Source organism: Lathamus discolor, chromosome 2, assembly GCF_037157495.1.
Source record: "Lathamus discolor isolate bLatDis1 chromosome 2, bLatDis1.hap1, whole genome shotgun sequence".
Classification (NCBI taxonomy): domain Eukaryota; kingdom Metazoa; phylum Chordata; class Aves; order Psittaciformes; family Psittacidae; genus Lathamus; species Lathamus discolor.
In genome coordinates this window covers 143,698,465-143,713,455 of record NC_088885.1, presented here as the reverse complement: position 1 = coordinate 143,713,455, position 14,991 = coordinate 143,698,465, and the positions used below count along the sequence as shown (strand labels likewise).

General features: G+C 37.9%; 1 protein-coding gene across 3 annotated transcripts in view; it reads left to right on the top strand.

Annotated features, from left to right (window-relative positions):
* Nucleotides 1-14,991, top strand: part of CSMD3 (CUB and Sushi multiple domains 3) — a 614,489-nt gene that overhangs the window by 590,936 nt on the left and 8,562 nt on the right. For all 3 annotated transcript variants that reach the window (XM_065668828.1, XM_065668827.1, XM_065668826.1), the window contains 4 exons: nt 5,789-5,900; nt 7,213-7,392; nt 11,976-12,041; nt 13,117-13,275. In XM_065668828.1, coding sequence (XP_065524900.1) covers nt 5,789-5,900; nt 7,213-7,392; nt 11,976-12,041; nt 13,117-13,275 — 517 coding nt within the window. The remainder of the gene's footprint in view (nt 1-5,788; nt 5,901-7,212; nt 7,393-11,975; nt 12,042-13,116; nt 13,276-14,991) is intronic.

Here is a 14,991-nt window from a genome sequence, read left to right as displayed (position 1 = left end):
CAGGCATGGCATGTAAATGAGTAGTATCACCTGTTTTAATTGTTACCAGTATGTACTTCTAGGATGTTTACCTTTCCTCTGAGTATTTTTGATTTGACAGATATACCTTAACAGTGTGTTACAATGAAGACAAACTATCTTTTGAACTTAGTGAATGCTGGCTTCATCTATAACCTGGAAAATAAATTGCTCCTTGGAAAGAAACTGTGGTTTTGAAATACTTTTTGAGATATATTGGTAGTAACATAGAAAAATGCTTATAGCACTTTCATCTTAAGCTGTTGTAATACAGCATACTACTAAATTGAAGGAACAGTTTAGAACTGCTTAGACCAACCAGTCATATATGTAAGATTATTACTTCTCATACTTTTCCAGCATATGTTTTTGTAGAAATTCAGCTATTTCCCCCTACATTAAAGCTTAAAGAGAGCCAGACAGCAGTCTGAATTTAGAAAGGAAAATAGCCGCATTACAGTAGTGATAGTTCTGTGTAAGCTCTTGGGTTCTGTTTTATGAAATGGCATATGACACTTGATCTGTAGATGTGGAGCAACCCTGCAAATACTCTTTCTCTGAGTGCTTATAAAAACTTCAGAGTTGATTCAAGTGTAGGATGAAATTCTGAGAGAAGTGCTGTGCTACCAGTAGTCCAGCTAATGTAGTCATCTCTGTTAACACAGTTCACATCATCACTGCATCAATGAAAATGAAATTTACACCTCATCAGACACCACACAGTTTTCCTGGTTACTTCTACTTATTGGGATCCTGAGGTCTCTGGCTTCAGCCTGGTGTCAGTGGGGTGTGTTGGTATAAGAATCTGGAGTATGTAACTGGCAGGAGTGTGATTTTGACTTCCCTCCCCCTTTTCTTTACAGAATCACAGAATAGTTAGGGTTGGAAAGGACCTCAAGATCATCTAGTTCCAATCCCACTGCCATAGGCAGGGACACCTCACACTAAACCATCCCACACAAGGCTTCATCCAGCCTGGCCTTGAACACTGCCAGGGATGGAGCATTCACAAGCTCCATGGGCAACCGATTCCAGTGCCTCATCACCCTAACAGGAAAGAATTTCCTCCTTATATCCAATCTAAACTTCCCCTGTTTAAGTTTTAACCCATTACCCTTGTCCTGTCACTACAGTCCCTGACGAAGAGACCCTCCCCAGCATCCCTATAGGCCCCCTTCAGGTACTGGAAGGCTGCTATGAGGTCTCCACGCAGACTTCTCTTCTCCACGCTGAACAGCCCCAACTTCCTCAACCTATCTTCATACGGGAGGTGCTCTAGTCCCCTGATCATCCTCGTGGCCCTCCTCTGGACTTGCTCCAAAAGTTCCATGTCCTTTTTATGTTGAGGACACCAGAACTGCACACAATACTCCAGGTGAGGTCTCACAAGAGCAGAGTAGAGGGGTAGGATCACCTCCTTCGACCTGCTGGTCACGCTCCTTTTGATGAAGCCCAGGATATGGTTGGCTTTATTGTTTTTTCTTTTTTGTTTTGGTCCCTGTAATTCTTGGTTCACCTGAGTTGTTTACAGTTTTTCCAACACACTTTTATACCACTCACCATGCAGCGTCACATTATATTTCAATCTACTCTATAGGGCACGTTTCACCTCTGTGATACTTGCTCCCTTTAACCCCTGAAACCTGATTCTGTCCAAGTCTGCATTTGTTTGAAAGACCATGATGAGTTTTCACAGCAATGAAGTCTCCAGGCCTTTGCTATCATTCCAGTTTTAGACCTGTAACTCTGTACTGCGTCACACTAAGGATAAATAGCTCATACTGCGCATAATAGCTTCTTGTTACTACTATGGATATAAAGATGTGGTTTATCACAAAAAAGATAAATGAAGGCATAAAAATAATTCATAAACACCAGATCACAAGAAAATTTGTTACAGCTAAATCAAATAAAACAAAAAACCCACACAGAACCCAACCAACTAACCAAATCCCACAAAAACACCACCACACACACCCCCACACCCCCAACCCCCACAAACAAACAAACCAAACAGAAAACCTAAACAAAACTCCAGGCAGCTCAAGACACTTTTAGACAAAGGAGTCCTGGCAAACTCTGCCCAGAGGACTTGCAATCTCAATAGCCTGTTACTAATAGTGGCAATAGTGTATTGCTGGGCTACTAAACTACAGATACAGCAAAGACTAAATGAGTTGTGTTTTCACTCACTTAAAATGTGATGCTAAAAGTTAATGAAGAATAACTGACATTCCCTTAGCCAGTCGATCCTTTGGCGGGAATTGCTGGGGATGGAGAAGCTTATTAGGGTTCCTTAATGTTCTTTGGTAAGCTGAAGTCTAAGGAAAAATTGAATCTAGAGTAACTCATGAAAGCTAGAAATATCTTATGTTCTTTTAAGGAGTATAAGAAATTATAAGGGTAATAATTTATTATTATGTTAATAAATATTATGCATTACTATAGTGTGATTTTGTTTTGTTTTGGTTTTTTTTTTAAAGAGTACTATCCTGGTTTTTATAAATGGATGCACAGTTATATTTATGTATTTTCTTCTCAGGCTGCTATTTCTCCTGTTACAGAACAGCAGGTCTTTGATTCTTAGCAAAAGGCAAAGTTACTACTTTGCCAAAATCAAAGTTGATTATCAAAGTTGATTTTGGTAATATCTAAACCATAGCAGGCACTATGGAAAAGCAGAATTCAAGGAAAGCTTTTTTTTTTAATTTCAGGATTGCATGCAAACACTGTTGTGTTGTGCTGGTTTGGTACACTTCCCTAAAACAGGAGAGTACAGTGAGCAAAGATATTTCACCTGTTTCCCCAGCTCTCCTCACTAGTGCTTCTATTCAAACTGTGTAAAAAAGAAAAATTGAACAACTCGGACCATCTTGGACTGGGAATTTATTTAAGACCACGGAATACTGTATTGTAGCGCCACCTGGTGCTTCTGGCGCAATAATATTGTAAAGCAGATTTCCCAAAAAAGTAATTTAAATTTTTTAGGAGCAGGGAGATGCTTTTTTTTTTTTTTTTTTTTTTTTGACTAGCATGGCAGCATTTCTAAAAGCATCTTCATTACTTGGCTGTGGGCCTTGCCACTTACTTGGCAACTTGATATATTTCTTTGTCTCAGTGGTATATTTCTACTACTAAAGACTAAAGAAGTGGTTTGAAGTTTAGGCAACCAAGCTACAGTAAAGCCATAAGGTAGGCTGAGCTGCAGTGAAGATGGGTAGACAGTGGAAAACAAAAAAATCTGTGCATTTCTTGGTTCTGCTCTTCAGGTGAACAGTTTTCCTTCAATATATCTGTTCAGCAGAAGATGCCATTCATAAAGGACTAATCCAGAGTGATGAATAGGCAGCTACAGAAGAGTGAGAAGTTACAGAAAATTAAAAAAAACAAAACAAACTTCCTTCCTTTTATCCACTGTTGCCCATTGAGTCTTGTAGGTCTAAGACTGGACATGATTCTCCAGTTCTTTCAACTCACAAAGTATGATTTTTCTGATGAGTATAATTACAATACACTGTTTTTTGCTGAGTTTACTGAACTCATTTTTCTGATCTATTGATTTTTTATTCCCTTAAAGAGATTCTATACAATGACAGATTTATTTTAGGTAATATGCTCCTAAAAAGTAGATGAAAATTTCCAGTTTGCCGTTTTCCGATTAATTCACTACTGTGCATATTTACATGGTGTGGAGCTAATATATGAAAGATGATTGCATTGTAAGAACTGTTGAACTCTAAAGAGAAGATGTGGTTGTTGTTTTTTTTTTTAAAAGAATGCAACACATAAAGTGTTAATTGAAAATAAGTGAAGTAGCATAGCTGAGGATTTAAAGCCCTACAGTAGCTTCTTCTGGAGTTGCTACTGACTGTTAGAGTTTAAATCTCTGACTTAGTTACAGTTTATAATTAGGTAGCTGAGTATAAGTAGCCAACTAACCTCTTCACCTCACTGGCTTCCATGATGTACAGCTACTCCACATCACAAAATAATTAGATTTTTTCTTCAATGTTTTATATTCAAGGAGATCAGAGTCAACTTTGAAATAATAAAGTGGAAAGAGCATTAAAGTACTTTTCTGTTTATTAAGAAACTAATAGTTAAACTGAGGTTTGCTTTTGGTGTGGCCAAGGGTGAAAGGGTACTGGTTTTAAAGCTAATGTATTGTATTCCCTAAAAACTAAACAGTAAACAAGGTAGGTATTCTTTCCATAGGTGTGAACGGAGATTGCTTTGATAAAGGCAGGTTACTGAAATGAATAAATTTTTCATAAGGCTAGTAATTGTTGTAAAGTAGTATAGTGGTGTTGGTTGTTTTAACTAAGTTCTTTGCCACACAGAAAAGTACTTCTATTTCTATTTGGTACAACAGCTAAAACTTGTATTATTTTCCCACTTTGTGCTTAATTATGCAACTGATTTAGTGCATTTTCTTCAAAATCTTCTAAAAGTAATGATGTAGTCCAGTAAGCACATAAAAGAATTAAAAAGGGGAATTTTAAATCATGTACTGTGTTGAAAAGCTAGTATCTGTAATTTATTAAACTTGTTATTAAATTCATTCTGATGAGAAGCTTGAGCTGAAATGGCATACAGCGATAAAGTTTCAAATGACTATTTCTAGCAGTGAAACAGTTTTCCAGAGCTAATCTATTGTGAAGAAGTCCAGATTTTACCTTTGAGCATCAATTTGAATCGTGTTATACATTTAAACAAAATAATAATAATCATCATCATCCAACACACAAAAAAAACAAACCCAAAACACAGAACCATAAATGTGTTGTCACATAGAGTTCAAAATTTTCAAATTCTTGTTTAAACATGAGTTGATAAATATATTAATACAGGTCACTGCAGAAAAATAGATGTGATCTTTGCACCTTAATATTTGAGTTAACCACTAAGAGCATGTAATAAACTGCTCCTTGAATGATATACTTGTGAGAGAATTTCCCTGCTCTCGAGGGAAACTGAGAATTATTTTCATTTTCATCAATGTCACCATAACTGGACATACTGAAGAAGTCTGTGCAGAAACTGTTGTTCACTAAAGAATTCTATTTTCCTTTTCATGCAGCATACACACACAATAATAGTAATTAAAAACTCATCTCAGATAAATTGCTATTGTAAATTGTAACGTACTTGCATTCTTGTTTCTATTATTCATGTGATATAAAAAACAATTCTTTTTTTACCTCTTGGCATCAAAAAATTTAAATTGTTATAGGAGCATTATAATCCCTGATGCATGAGATAGTTTTGTTGACCAGACCTTGCATGTTCTGATGAAATATTTCTGATTATAATTTGTGAATTCATTCATCATTTCATAAAGAGGGTTTAGTTCAGCAAATGTCCAACAGAATCTATTGTCCATTTTATCTCTGCCACTTCTCTGGTTTTCCGCAAGATTGCGTAACTGGTTCATCCTTGGTTGAGAGCTACAAAGCCACATTAAGCTTGGTTTCCAGACTCACAGTGCTTCAGCTATTCTGGGCCAAAAGTGACACACCAGAGATACTACAGGAGATGAAATTTTGATTCTCTTCCATAGAGGATTTCAGTTGCTGGGAGAGAATTTTAATAAGAATGAAACAAATTTTTATTTCATATCAAAATGCTCTGTGAAATTACTTTCTACAGCAGGAGCATCACAGTTTATTGAAGCTGTATTACATGGAGGGGTTTACTATCAAATTTGGAAGAAATAAACCAGGTGACATTTCCTAATAACAATATTACTGTATTTTCTACTTTTCAACAGGTGGGAAATATTGTTCAATTTCAGTGTAAAAAAGGACACCTTCTCCATGGCTCAACAACACGAACTTGCCTTCCTGATCTTACATGGAGTGGAATCCAGCCAGAATGTATACGTAAGTAAATGGTAGATTTTTGATCAATCATTTTATCTAGGATATTTAGTTACCATAATGCTGTTATAGAGTTAATTCATATAGCTTTAGTAGCTTAAAGTTAATTTACATTGCTATCTTACAGAAGCTAGAAATGTGGTTTTGCAGTGAATTTTTCTACAATAGCCTGTAGAATGAAAAGCACAACACAAAATAATAACAGACAGAATAACAGACAGCTCTTCATCCAAAGAGGTGCTGAAAATAAGTAAGAGTGTGCAACCCTTCCAAGGAAAAGAGGAGGTGGTGAGAACAGGATCATGTAGGTAAAGCCCTGAAGAACCCTAACTTCTACCAGAGCATACAATTACTAGCAGTTCTAGTAAAGACTTTGAGTTGTTTCCCAACTAAGGAATCAGCATATTTTAAGAAGGGGGAAAAAAGAGGGTTGTAACTCAAAAAGTTTTTAATCTGAAATAGAGAGAACATGCTTACTTGGGTACAGGAAGTGACATTTAATTTTTTAGGTATTTTACATTTTGGTAAGCAGTGCTACCAAAACTTTATAATACTAATACCTTTACTGAAGGTATAACATCATAGTTAATCAGCTGGCCAGCTGTATTTTTCTAAAAATAGTCTCACTTTATAAGATCTGACCTTACAGAATCACTTCAATGTATGGAGAGCTTATCTACAGAAGAAAACAGTGCTAATGTTGCAGTTGGTGTTAGCAGTCCCCCTAAGCAAGCAGCAAATCCGTAGCTCAGTGTGTTGAAAATTAGGTCTGATCTTGGAGGTGTGCTGTTTTTGAGATAACACAAGATTTTCAGATTCTGCCGGTTGTTAAAGACATAAAATACTGTCATGAGATTAGGAATAGTAATTAATTTTTCTACCTGATATTTAAAACTTGCCTCATCTACAATTTTTCATAGTGTTTTCCAAATGACCCATTTATTTACTGTTATTCGATGCTACACAGATGTCATAAGTCATGTAAGTAACAATCTATGATTGCTTTTAACTGTGGTAAGATATGTGCTGTATATGTTTCCATATGCAGACAAGTTTTTGGGTCATGCAAGTACCTTTAAGTTGGTTCTTGATCCCTTGAAATTGAAAGGTCCATTTTCAAGATGTATTTACAGGCTCAGGACACTAATTTATAGATTGCATAGTAATTTTTAATGTGAATTAAAACTGTATTGCTATTTTATGTTTAGTGATGTGTTTTTTTCTTTATTAGCTACCTGTTAGAATGGGTATAGATTATTTTTTCAGAAATATTTTCAACATTTTAACTGAAGGATATTTTATCTTTTCTTTGTAGCTCACAGCTGTAAGCAACCAGAAACACCAACTCATGCTAATGTTGTAGGAATGGATCTTCCCTCACTTGGTTATACATTGATTTACACTTGTCAGCCAGGCTTCTTCCTGGCAGGAGGATCAGAGCATAGAGCCTGTAGGTCTGATGGTACATGGACTGGGAAAGTTCCAGTTTGTGAAGGTAAGCTCTTCTGTTCCCACTGCATCTCTTATCTGTCATATTTCAGTGATTTTCTGTACTTGCAGTCCAATAAGATAAGGCAGAATGGTGAGAACTAGGAGGGAGAATATCCGAAAGCATAACTGTAATCCTTTCCCTGTTGTGTGTAATGTACTTGTCGTTCATTTGCATGTTCAGATGTGTCAGTTCTAGTTGCTATTCTGGAAGCCAAATATTTGGGTAACACCTACTTTTAGACTTCTGACTGAGTCATATGTGGATTCCATTTTTGTAACCTCGGCAGAATAAGAATCTCAGTAGGGTTTGCACATACCTACTAAATATAGATCAGGATAATTCTATTTACAGAGATTGTCAGCTGCAAGACAGCTATTGCAGTTGCAGTACTACTATGATATAGCTGCATCACGGACACATGGTGGGATGACTCGCATAACTTGGGTGCTGCAATAGATGGCTATGAACTCAGGAAAAGTTATAGGCAATAAAGGAGAGGTAGTGGCAAGCCCTGTATGTTAAGGAGTGTTTTGGCTTTCTGGAGCCTTGATGATGGCGACAATGGGGTTGAGTGTTTATGGATAAGAACCAGGGGGAAGGACAGAGTGAAATACCATGGTGGGAGTCTCTTCCAGACCTAACAGGGACAAAGAGACTGATGAAATATATAGACAGCTGAGAGAAATCTTCCAATTGCTAGCCCTTGTTCTCATGAGGGACTTCAACTTCTCAGATGTCTGCTGGAAAAACAATACAGTGGAGAAGAAACAATCTAGAAGGCTTCTGGAGTGTGTGGAAGATAACTTCCTGACACAACTTGTAAGGGAGCCTACTAGGGAAGGAGCCCTGCTGGACCTGTTGTTTGAAAACAGAATGACCTGTGGGTGATGTCGTGGTTGGAGGCTGTCTTGGCCATATTGTGAAATTATAAGAGTTTTTGATTCTTGGAGAAGTAAGGAAAAGGGTCAGCAGGACTGCTACCTTGGACTTCTGGAACGCCCTCAGTAAGTTTGCAGATAGCACCAAGCTGAGTAGGAACTGCTGGAGGATAGGAAGGCTTTACAGAGGAACCTGGATAGGCTGGATTGATGGGACAAGGACAACTGTATAAGTTTCAACAGGGTGAAGTGCCACATCTTGCACTTGGATCACATCCCATGCTACACTACAGGCTTGGGGAAGAGTGGCAGGGAAGCTGCCCAGAGGAAAAGGACCCGGGGATGTTGTTGACAGGCAGCTGAATATGAGCCAGCAGTGTGCCCAAGAAGGCCAACAGCATCCTGGCTTGTATCAAAAATAGTGTGGCCAGCAGGACTAGGGAAGTGATCATCCCCCTGTACTCTGTACTGGTGAGGCCACACCTTGAATAGTGTGTTCACTTTTTCTACCCTCACTTCAAGAATGATACTGAGATGCTGGAGTGCATCCAGAGAAAGGCAGCAAAGCTGGTAAAGAGTCTACAGTACAAGTCTTATGATGAGTGGCTGAGGACACTGGGGTTGTTTAGCCTGAAGAAATGGAGGCTGATGGGCCCTCGTCACTCTCCACAACTACGTAGAAGGAGGTTGTGGTGTAATGGATGTCCCAAGTAACAAGCATTAGGACAAGAGGAAACAGCCTCAAGTTATTCTAGGGGAGGTTTATATTGCATTTTAGGGAAAAAAATTTCTTTATGGAGTGAGTTATTAAACATTGGAATAGGCTGCCCAGGGAAGTGGAGGGTGGAGGTATTTTAAAAGACATGTAGCGCTTAGGAGCAGGGTTTAGTGGTGGACTTGGCAGTGTAAGGTTAACAACTGGACTTGATGAACTTATAGGTCATCAACTTTTCCAACTTAAATGATTCTGTGATACTATTATTCTATTCTGATGTTGGAGAAGGATGCGTAAAGTCCCATGTGGGTGCCTGAATCACTGCACGGATTTATTCTGTAGGGTTTAATATTCTTTTATATTTGTATATAAGCAACAATATAGTACTTGCAAACAAAATGCAGTCAAACTTTGTTCTTAATATTCCAACATTTTATTTTGTTTGTATTTTTTTTTAATACATACTTTGTCATGGCAGGGCATGAAAAACTTCATAGCAAAATCATAGTGAGAATGGTGCTTTTCATGTAAGATAAGAAACACCATCAAGTATAGCAATTGTTTGGAATTCTGTTTCCTGACTAGTTAAAGCACCTTCCAGATTACTGATACTTAATGTTTCAGATGTGGTTATCCCCAGGGCTCTTTCAGAGGCATTAAAAGGATATAGCCAAACACTGCTACTTGGGAGACAAATAAGAAATGAATATTTTGTATTACTAAAAAACAGGTGTCCTGACATTACATGCCAGACAAGCACTGCAGGAAAACAGAGTAGAGCTTTGGGAAAGTGTTAGAAAACAAGCTTCCAGGAAGCTTATGACTTGTTCTGTACTCAGGAAGTGTTACAGAAGGCCAAATGTGATTCATGCATTGTATTTTGATCCAAGAATTTTCTGCTGATGATATTGAAACAAGTAGTATTAGCTGTCCTATCTGATAGTAAGGAACCTATATGACATTTTTAAAAAAAGTATTCAGTTGTAACTATGAGTGTATCTACCTTGTCATATAACTTAGTTTCCCAATGTCCTGAAAAATTGTCACAGAAATGAAAAACTTTTAAGATCACAGGCTTTGCTTCTTCCTTTTTAGCAGGAGAGAAAGCTAAGAATCAGCAACCTATTGTAAAGTATGGACTCTATTTAGATGAAGTAAAACATCTCTTAAATATTTTCAATTTTACCTATTACAGAGGAGGAAACATCTCTCTCCTATGGAAGGGAGAAGAGCACCAGGTGAAGTTGCTCACTTCAATTGGAAGTAGATGAAAAAGAGGAAAACATTTGAAGTTGAGAGCTCTAAAAAGATCTGTAGGCAACTAAATCAGAATTTGGTCCTTTAAATGCAAATCTTGAAGATCCTTCTCAACAAATATCTGGACCTAGAAACTTAACTTCATATATAACTTGGTTTAGTTTTTAGTTTGTATTTAAAATTTGTATTTAAATTTAATTTTCTATTTCAAATGTCAGTTCTAGGCTTGACTAGAAATGTATTCACCTTGACAGGGCTGATTGACTTGGCAGTGTTTTATACTAAACCCATTTGGAAAGTATGATCCAGCTATTTCTAACCTGAGCTTGATGCAGTCAAAAAGAGTATGCTGTTGCAGCACACCCTTCAGGTCAACCATATTCACTGAAGTTCAGTAAATTCCGTTCAAAATGAGGAGGAAATAGAGATTAATCAATCAATAGTATCCGGTCATGAGAACTTTAGGCTGAATTCCTACCCCTGCCCTAGTTTCTTGTCAGTTTTAAGTTATATACCCAGAACAAGCTTTCTGTAATACGCTAGAAGTTATTGTCAAAACATTATCGGTGCTTCTTGCTAAAGTTTCCTTTTTGTGCAGAAAAATGCTCAGGGAGAAGGTTGTTCGTTTTCTTGTCTATTGGTTTTTGAGGTATCAATCAGAGAGAAAAGGCCTGGGTTCAAAACCAAGATCCAAAATACAAAATATTGAAATAACTGTTGGAGCAAGGAATGGAGCCTAGCATTGCATACGCTACATTAGGAGACAGAATTATGTGTCTTCTTTACAGCCAAATGAATCCTAATTAGTTTCTGCAAAATAAAATAGCTTCAGGTGCAGGAAATTACACTGTCCCATTGCATTTACTTGATCATCTACAGTGGTGGGAGAGTTCTTGCTCTAAGCACAGAAGAAATTAAATAAATTCTCCAAATTCCAATGCTGAAATCATCTGAGCAGTTGGAGATGCTGGGAACAGCCTTATTTGTTTCTTTCTGTTGCTATTCTTTAAGGAAACAGTGACCTCCTCCATTAGCAGGAGATTAAGTATGCATCTTTAGGTTCTCAGAGTCTTAAACACAGAATCACAAAATAGTTTGGGTTGGAAGGGACCCTCAAAGGTCATCTAGTCCAGTGTCCCTGCAACAAGCAGAGATATCTTCAACTAGATCAGGTTGTTCAAAACCACATCCAGCCTTGGCCTTGAGTGTCTTCAGGGATGGCACATCTACCATCTTTTTGTGCAACCTAAGTGATATCTTGCTCACTACTGTAAAAGATAATTAAATTCTGAAGAGAAGCAGAATTTAAAATGCCCCTGTTACATATATCTTCATTGTTTGGTGTTAAATTGCTTCTAGTCAAAGCACTATTGACACTGCTGTTTTGTGTCAATCCCAATTTAAATGACATAATTTGCCTTAGATGACATAACTAGACAACATCTGACATACTAAGTGCGTAGTCCAGGACTGTGAATTCTGAACTCTGGATTCTGAAGTGAAAGCCCACGCTGTTTGTTGCAAATGTCTCTGTAGCATCCAGGTGACTGACTTGGAGAAAATGTGGCAATGGAAGAAACCAGTGTTTCTGTGGTATTAAGGCCTGATACTGATCAAGTTTGAAACATCTTACATTCTTTGTAGCAAATAAACTCCATTATGGAAATTATTTTCAAAGTTTCTGAGTAATATATTTGCTACTGATTTTTGGTTTTGTCATTTATTCTTTCCAACAGCTGGTTCCAAAATATTAGTGAAGGATCCCAGACCAGCTTTGGGAACACCAAGTCCCAAACTAAGTGGTAAGTACTTTGAGGAATATATAGTTGTAAACAATTTCTGTAGGGAAGACAACAAGAATTGATTTAGTGAGACTGCAATGAATGGCTTAGAATGAATAAAAAGAGACTAGATTAAGCATTACATTAACAGAACAAACCCATTATTAATTAAATTATTTCCCATTGTTTAAGTCCATCTATACTGCATGTTATTATTTGTATCCATTTACAGTTTCTAGCTGTTTTGTGAGGAAGGTTTTATTAGTTTTACAGAAATCACTGTGTTCTGTATAAGATACTATATTGCTCATCCAGAAATAAAGATGTGGTTTTTTGCAATTTTTAAGTCTTGCACTTCTTTTATGTAGTGCTAATTTGAATTGCTTTACCTAAATACTTCAGTATTAGCCTTCAACTTAGCCTTCAAAAAAGCTAATTTTTAGGCTAGAGAAAGTAGTTTAACTCTGGCTAATGTCAACTCCAGTTTTAACTGGTTTGCTAAAGAAGACTATCTTTGGATGTCCTGACTAGATCCAAGAGAAACTTTTCTGTATTTTTTAAGAGAGCAGTCCTCTTAACTAAAACCAGCTTTTGACTGTAACACTATTAAATGTTTATTGATAATTAATAAAGATTTAAAAGTAATTCCTTTGCATAGGAGTTTTTGGAGGGTTTTGTGGAGCTTTTTGGATTTTTATCAGTTTCTTTTTCCTTTTCTTTAACAGATATACTACTTCAAAACTGTTTGTCAGTGATGTACTGCATATTAATCATATTTTTTTCATTCAGAAACTTTTGTACAATCCCAATTAGTTGCAAATAAAGTGTATAAAGATCAGTTTTCCTGAAAGTAGAGAAATAAGTTTCAGTCAGATAGCAAATTAACACCAGCAGACTGCACCATGCTGTTTCCTGGCTTGCAGTTTGTAGATCCAACATCTAAGTGTTGGGGGTTTTTTATTATGCTTACTAGACTTAAAACGAGACGTTATAAAGTAGAGAAAATACTCATATTTAGCATACATTTTGCAGGATGCTTGACTTCATAAGTATTAAATATTTCAAAATGTTTTGGAAATGTTTGATATCTCTATAGTTCCAGATGATGTATTTGCCCAAAATTATATATGGAAAGGCTCTTATAATTACAAAAGCAAGAAACAGCCCATGACTTTGACAGTCACAAGTTTCAATGCAACTTCAGGAAGAGTAAATGCAACTCTTACAAACAGCAACATGGAATTGCTGCTATCAGGTATGAGATAAAAACCTCCTTATTTTCATTTAATTTTTTTCTGCCCTGTATAAATTTGTTCGCTATAACTTTATGCATAACATCTTTTGCAAACTTCCTTAGCTTATCAAAGAAATTTGCATTCTAGTTTGCTTCCTTTTCAAAGGTAGGGATTTTTCAACCTTTACGTTCTCTGTCACTTTTTAATTTTGGAGGGGTTTATTATATTTGGAATTAATAGTCAAGGACAAGTGAAAGAATCATCCTGATTCTCATGCTTCTCCTGGCTTCCTGTGCCCTTCATCAGTGACAGAGCATGAGAGACTGAAAAGTCCTTGACCAGGGTAAGTGCTGCTTAGAAAAGAATAAAACACCAGTGTGTTATCAGCATTATTCTCAGACTAAAGCCAAACCACAGCACTGCATCAACTACTAGGAAAAAAAATTAATTCTACCCCAGACGAAACCAGGGCAGCCTGTATCCTTCCAGTCCAACACTCCAGTCATAGGAGCCATCCCACCACATCTTTGTTGTGCCAATGATGTTGTAACCCTACAGGCGTGCACATGCTTCTAACTCCTCCTGTTTATTCCAAATGCCACATGGGTGTGCATACAGGCATTTAAGCTTAACTTCCAGTGAAGCCAACTTACTGGGTGGAGTGGCTGGAATTCCTTTGTGCTGCTCTTCAGGTGCTCTCCTGCTTAGATCCAGTCCCTCTGGGCATCTCTCACTGATACTGGCATCAAACGTAGGAATGGAATGGATTGAAGTTTCCCTCTCCTGGCAACTTTAGTTTAAAGCACTCTTCACCAGCTTGGCAAACCTATGACCGAAGATGTTCTTCCCCTTCTCTGGCTGATGTACCCCATCAGTCCGCAGTTGAGCAGGTTTCTCAGAGTCCCATGGTCTAAGTAGCTAAATCTCTGGCGGTGGCACCAGTCCCATAACATCTCTTGATTCACCATACTCAACTGGCCCTTTCAAACTCCTTCCCTTTGACTGCAAGGATTGATGGAAAAACTGCCTGTGCTCCAGAGTCCCTTACCACCACTCCCAGTGCTCTGTAATCCTTCTTGATATTCCTCAGACTGTTCCTTGCTGTACCACTGATGCCTATGTGGAACAACAGCAGTGGATAATAGTCAGTGGACTCTATGAGGCTTGGCAGTCTCTCAGTGACATCCCTGATAGGAGACCCCGGTAGGCAACACACCTCTCTGGGGAGTGTCAGGGCAGCATATAGGTGCCTCCACATCTCTCAGAAGAGAGTCACCTACTACTATCATCCATCACCTTTTCTTAGTTGTGCTGGTTGTTACGCAGGGTGCAGATCATCCTGATGTAGTGAGCTCCAGTGTCTCTCCTGATACAACAGATCTTTCCTCTTCAGTCTGCAGAGTAATGAGGTGGTTCTCCAAGGGCACCTCAGGCTTCAGGGGAAGTCTCTTCCTCCTGTAGGTCCTTGCCATTGCAAGCTTCCATTCTTCTGCGTTGCTGGCACCCCTCTATTCTGTGTATTCCGGTGTAGTTCTTGACTGTTTGGCCATGGGCTGTAGGTCCACTGCAGAGTGCTCTTGGAATGAAGTGTCCAATTACTTTTAAGGCTCCCTGATGTTACACAGCCTCCTCACCACCTCCTGCAGCTCAAGCCATATGCCGCAGGAGGTCCTCCACATGGGCACACACCTGTACTGGAGCTGTTAACCTCAGTGAGTGAGGAATGTCTGGAAGAA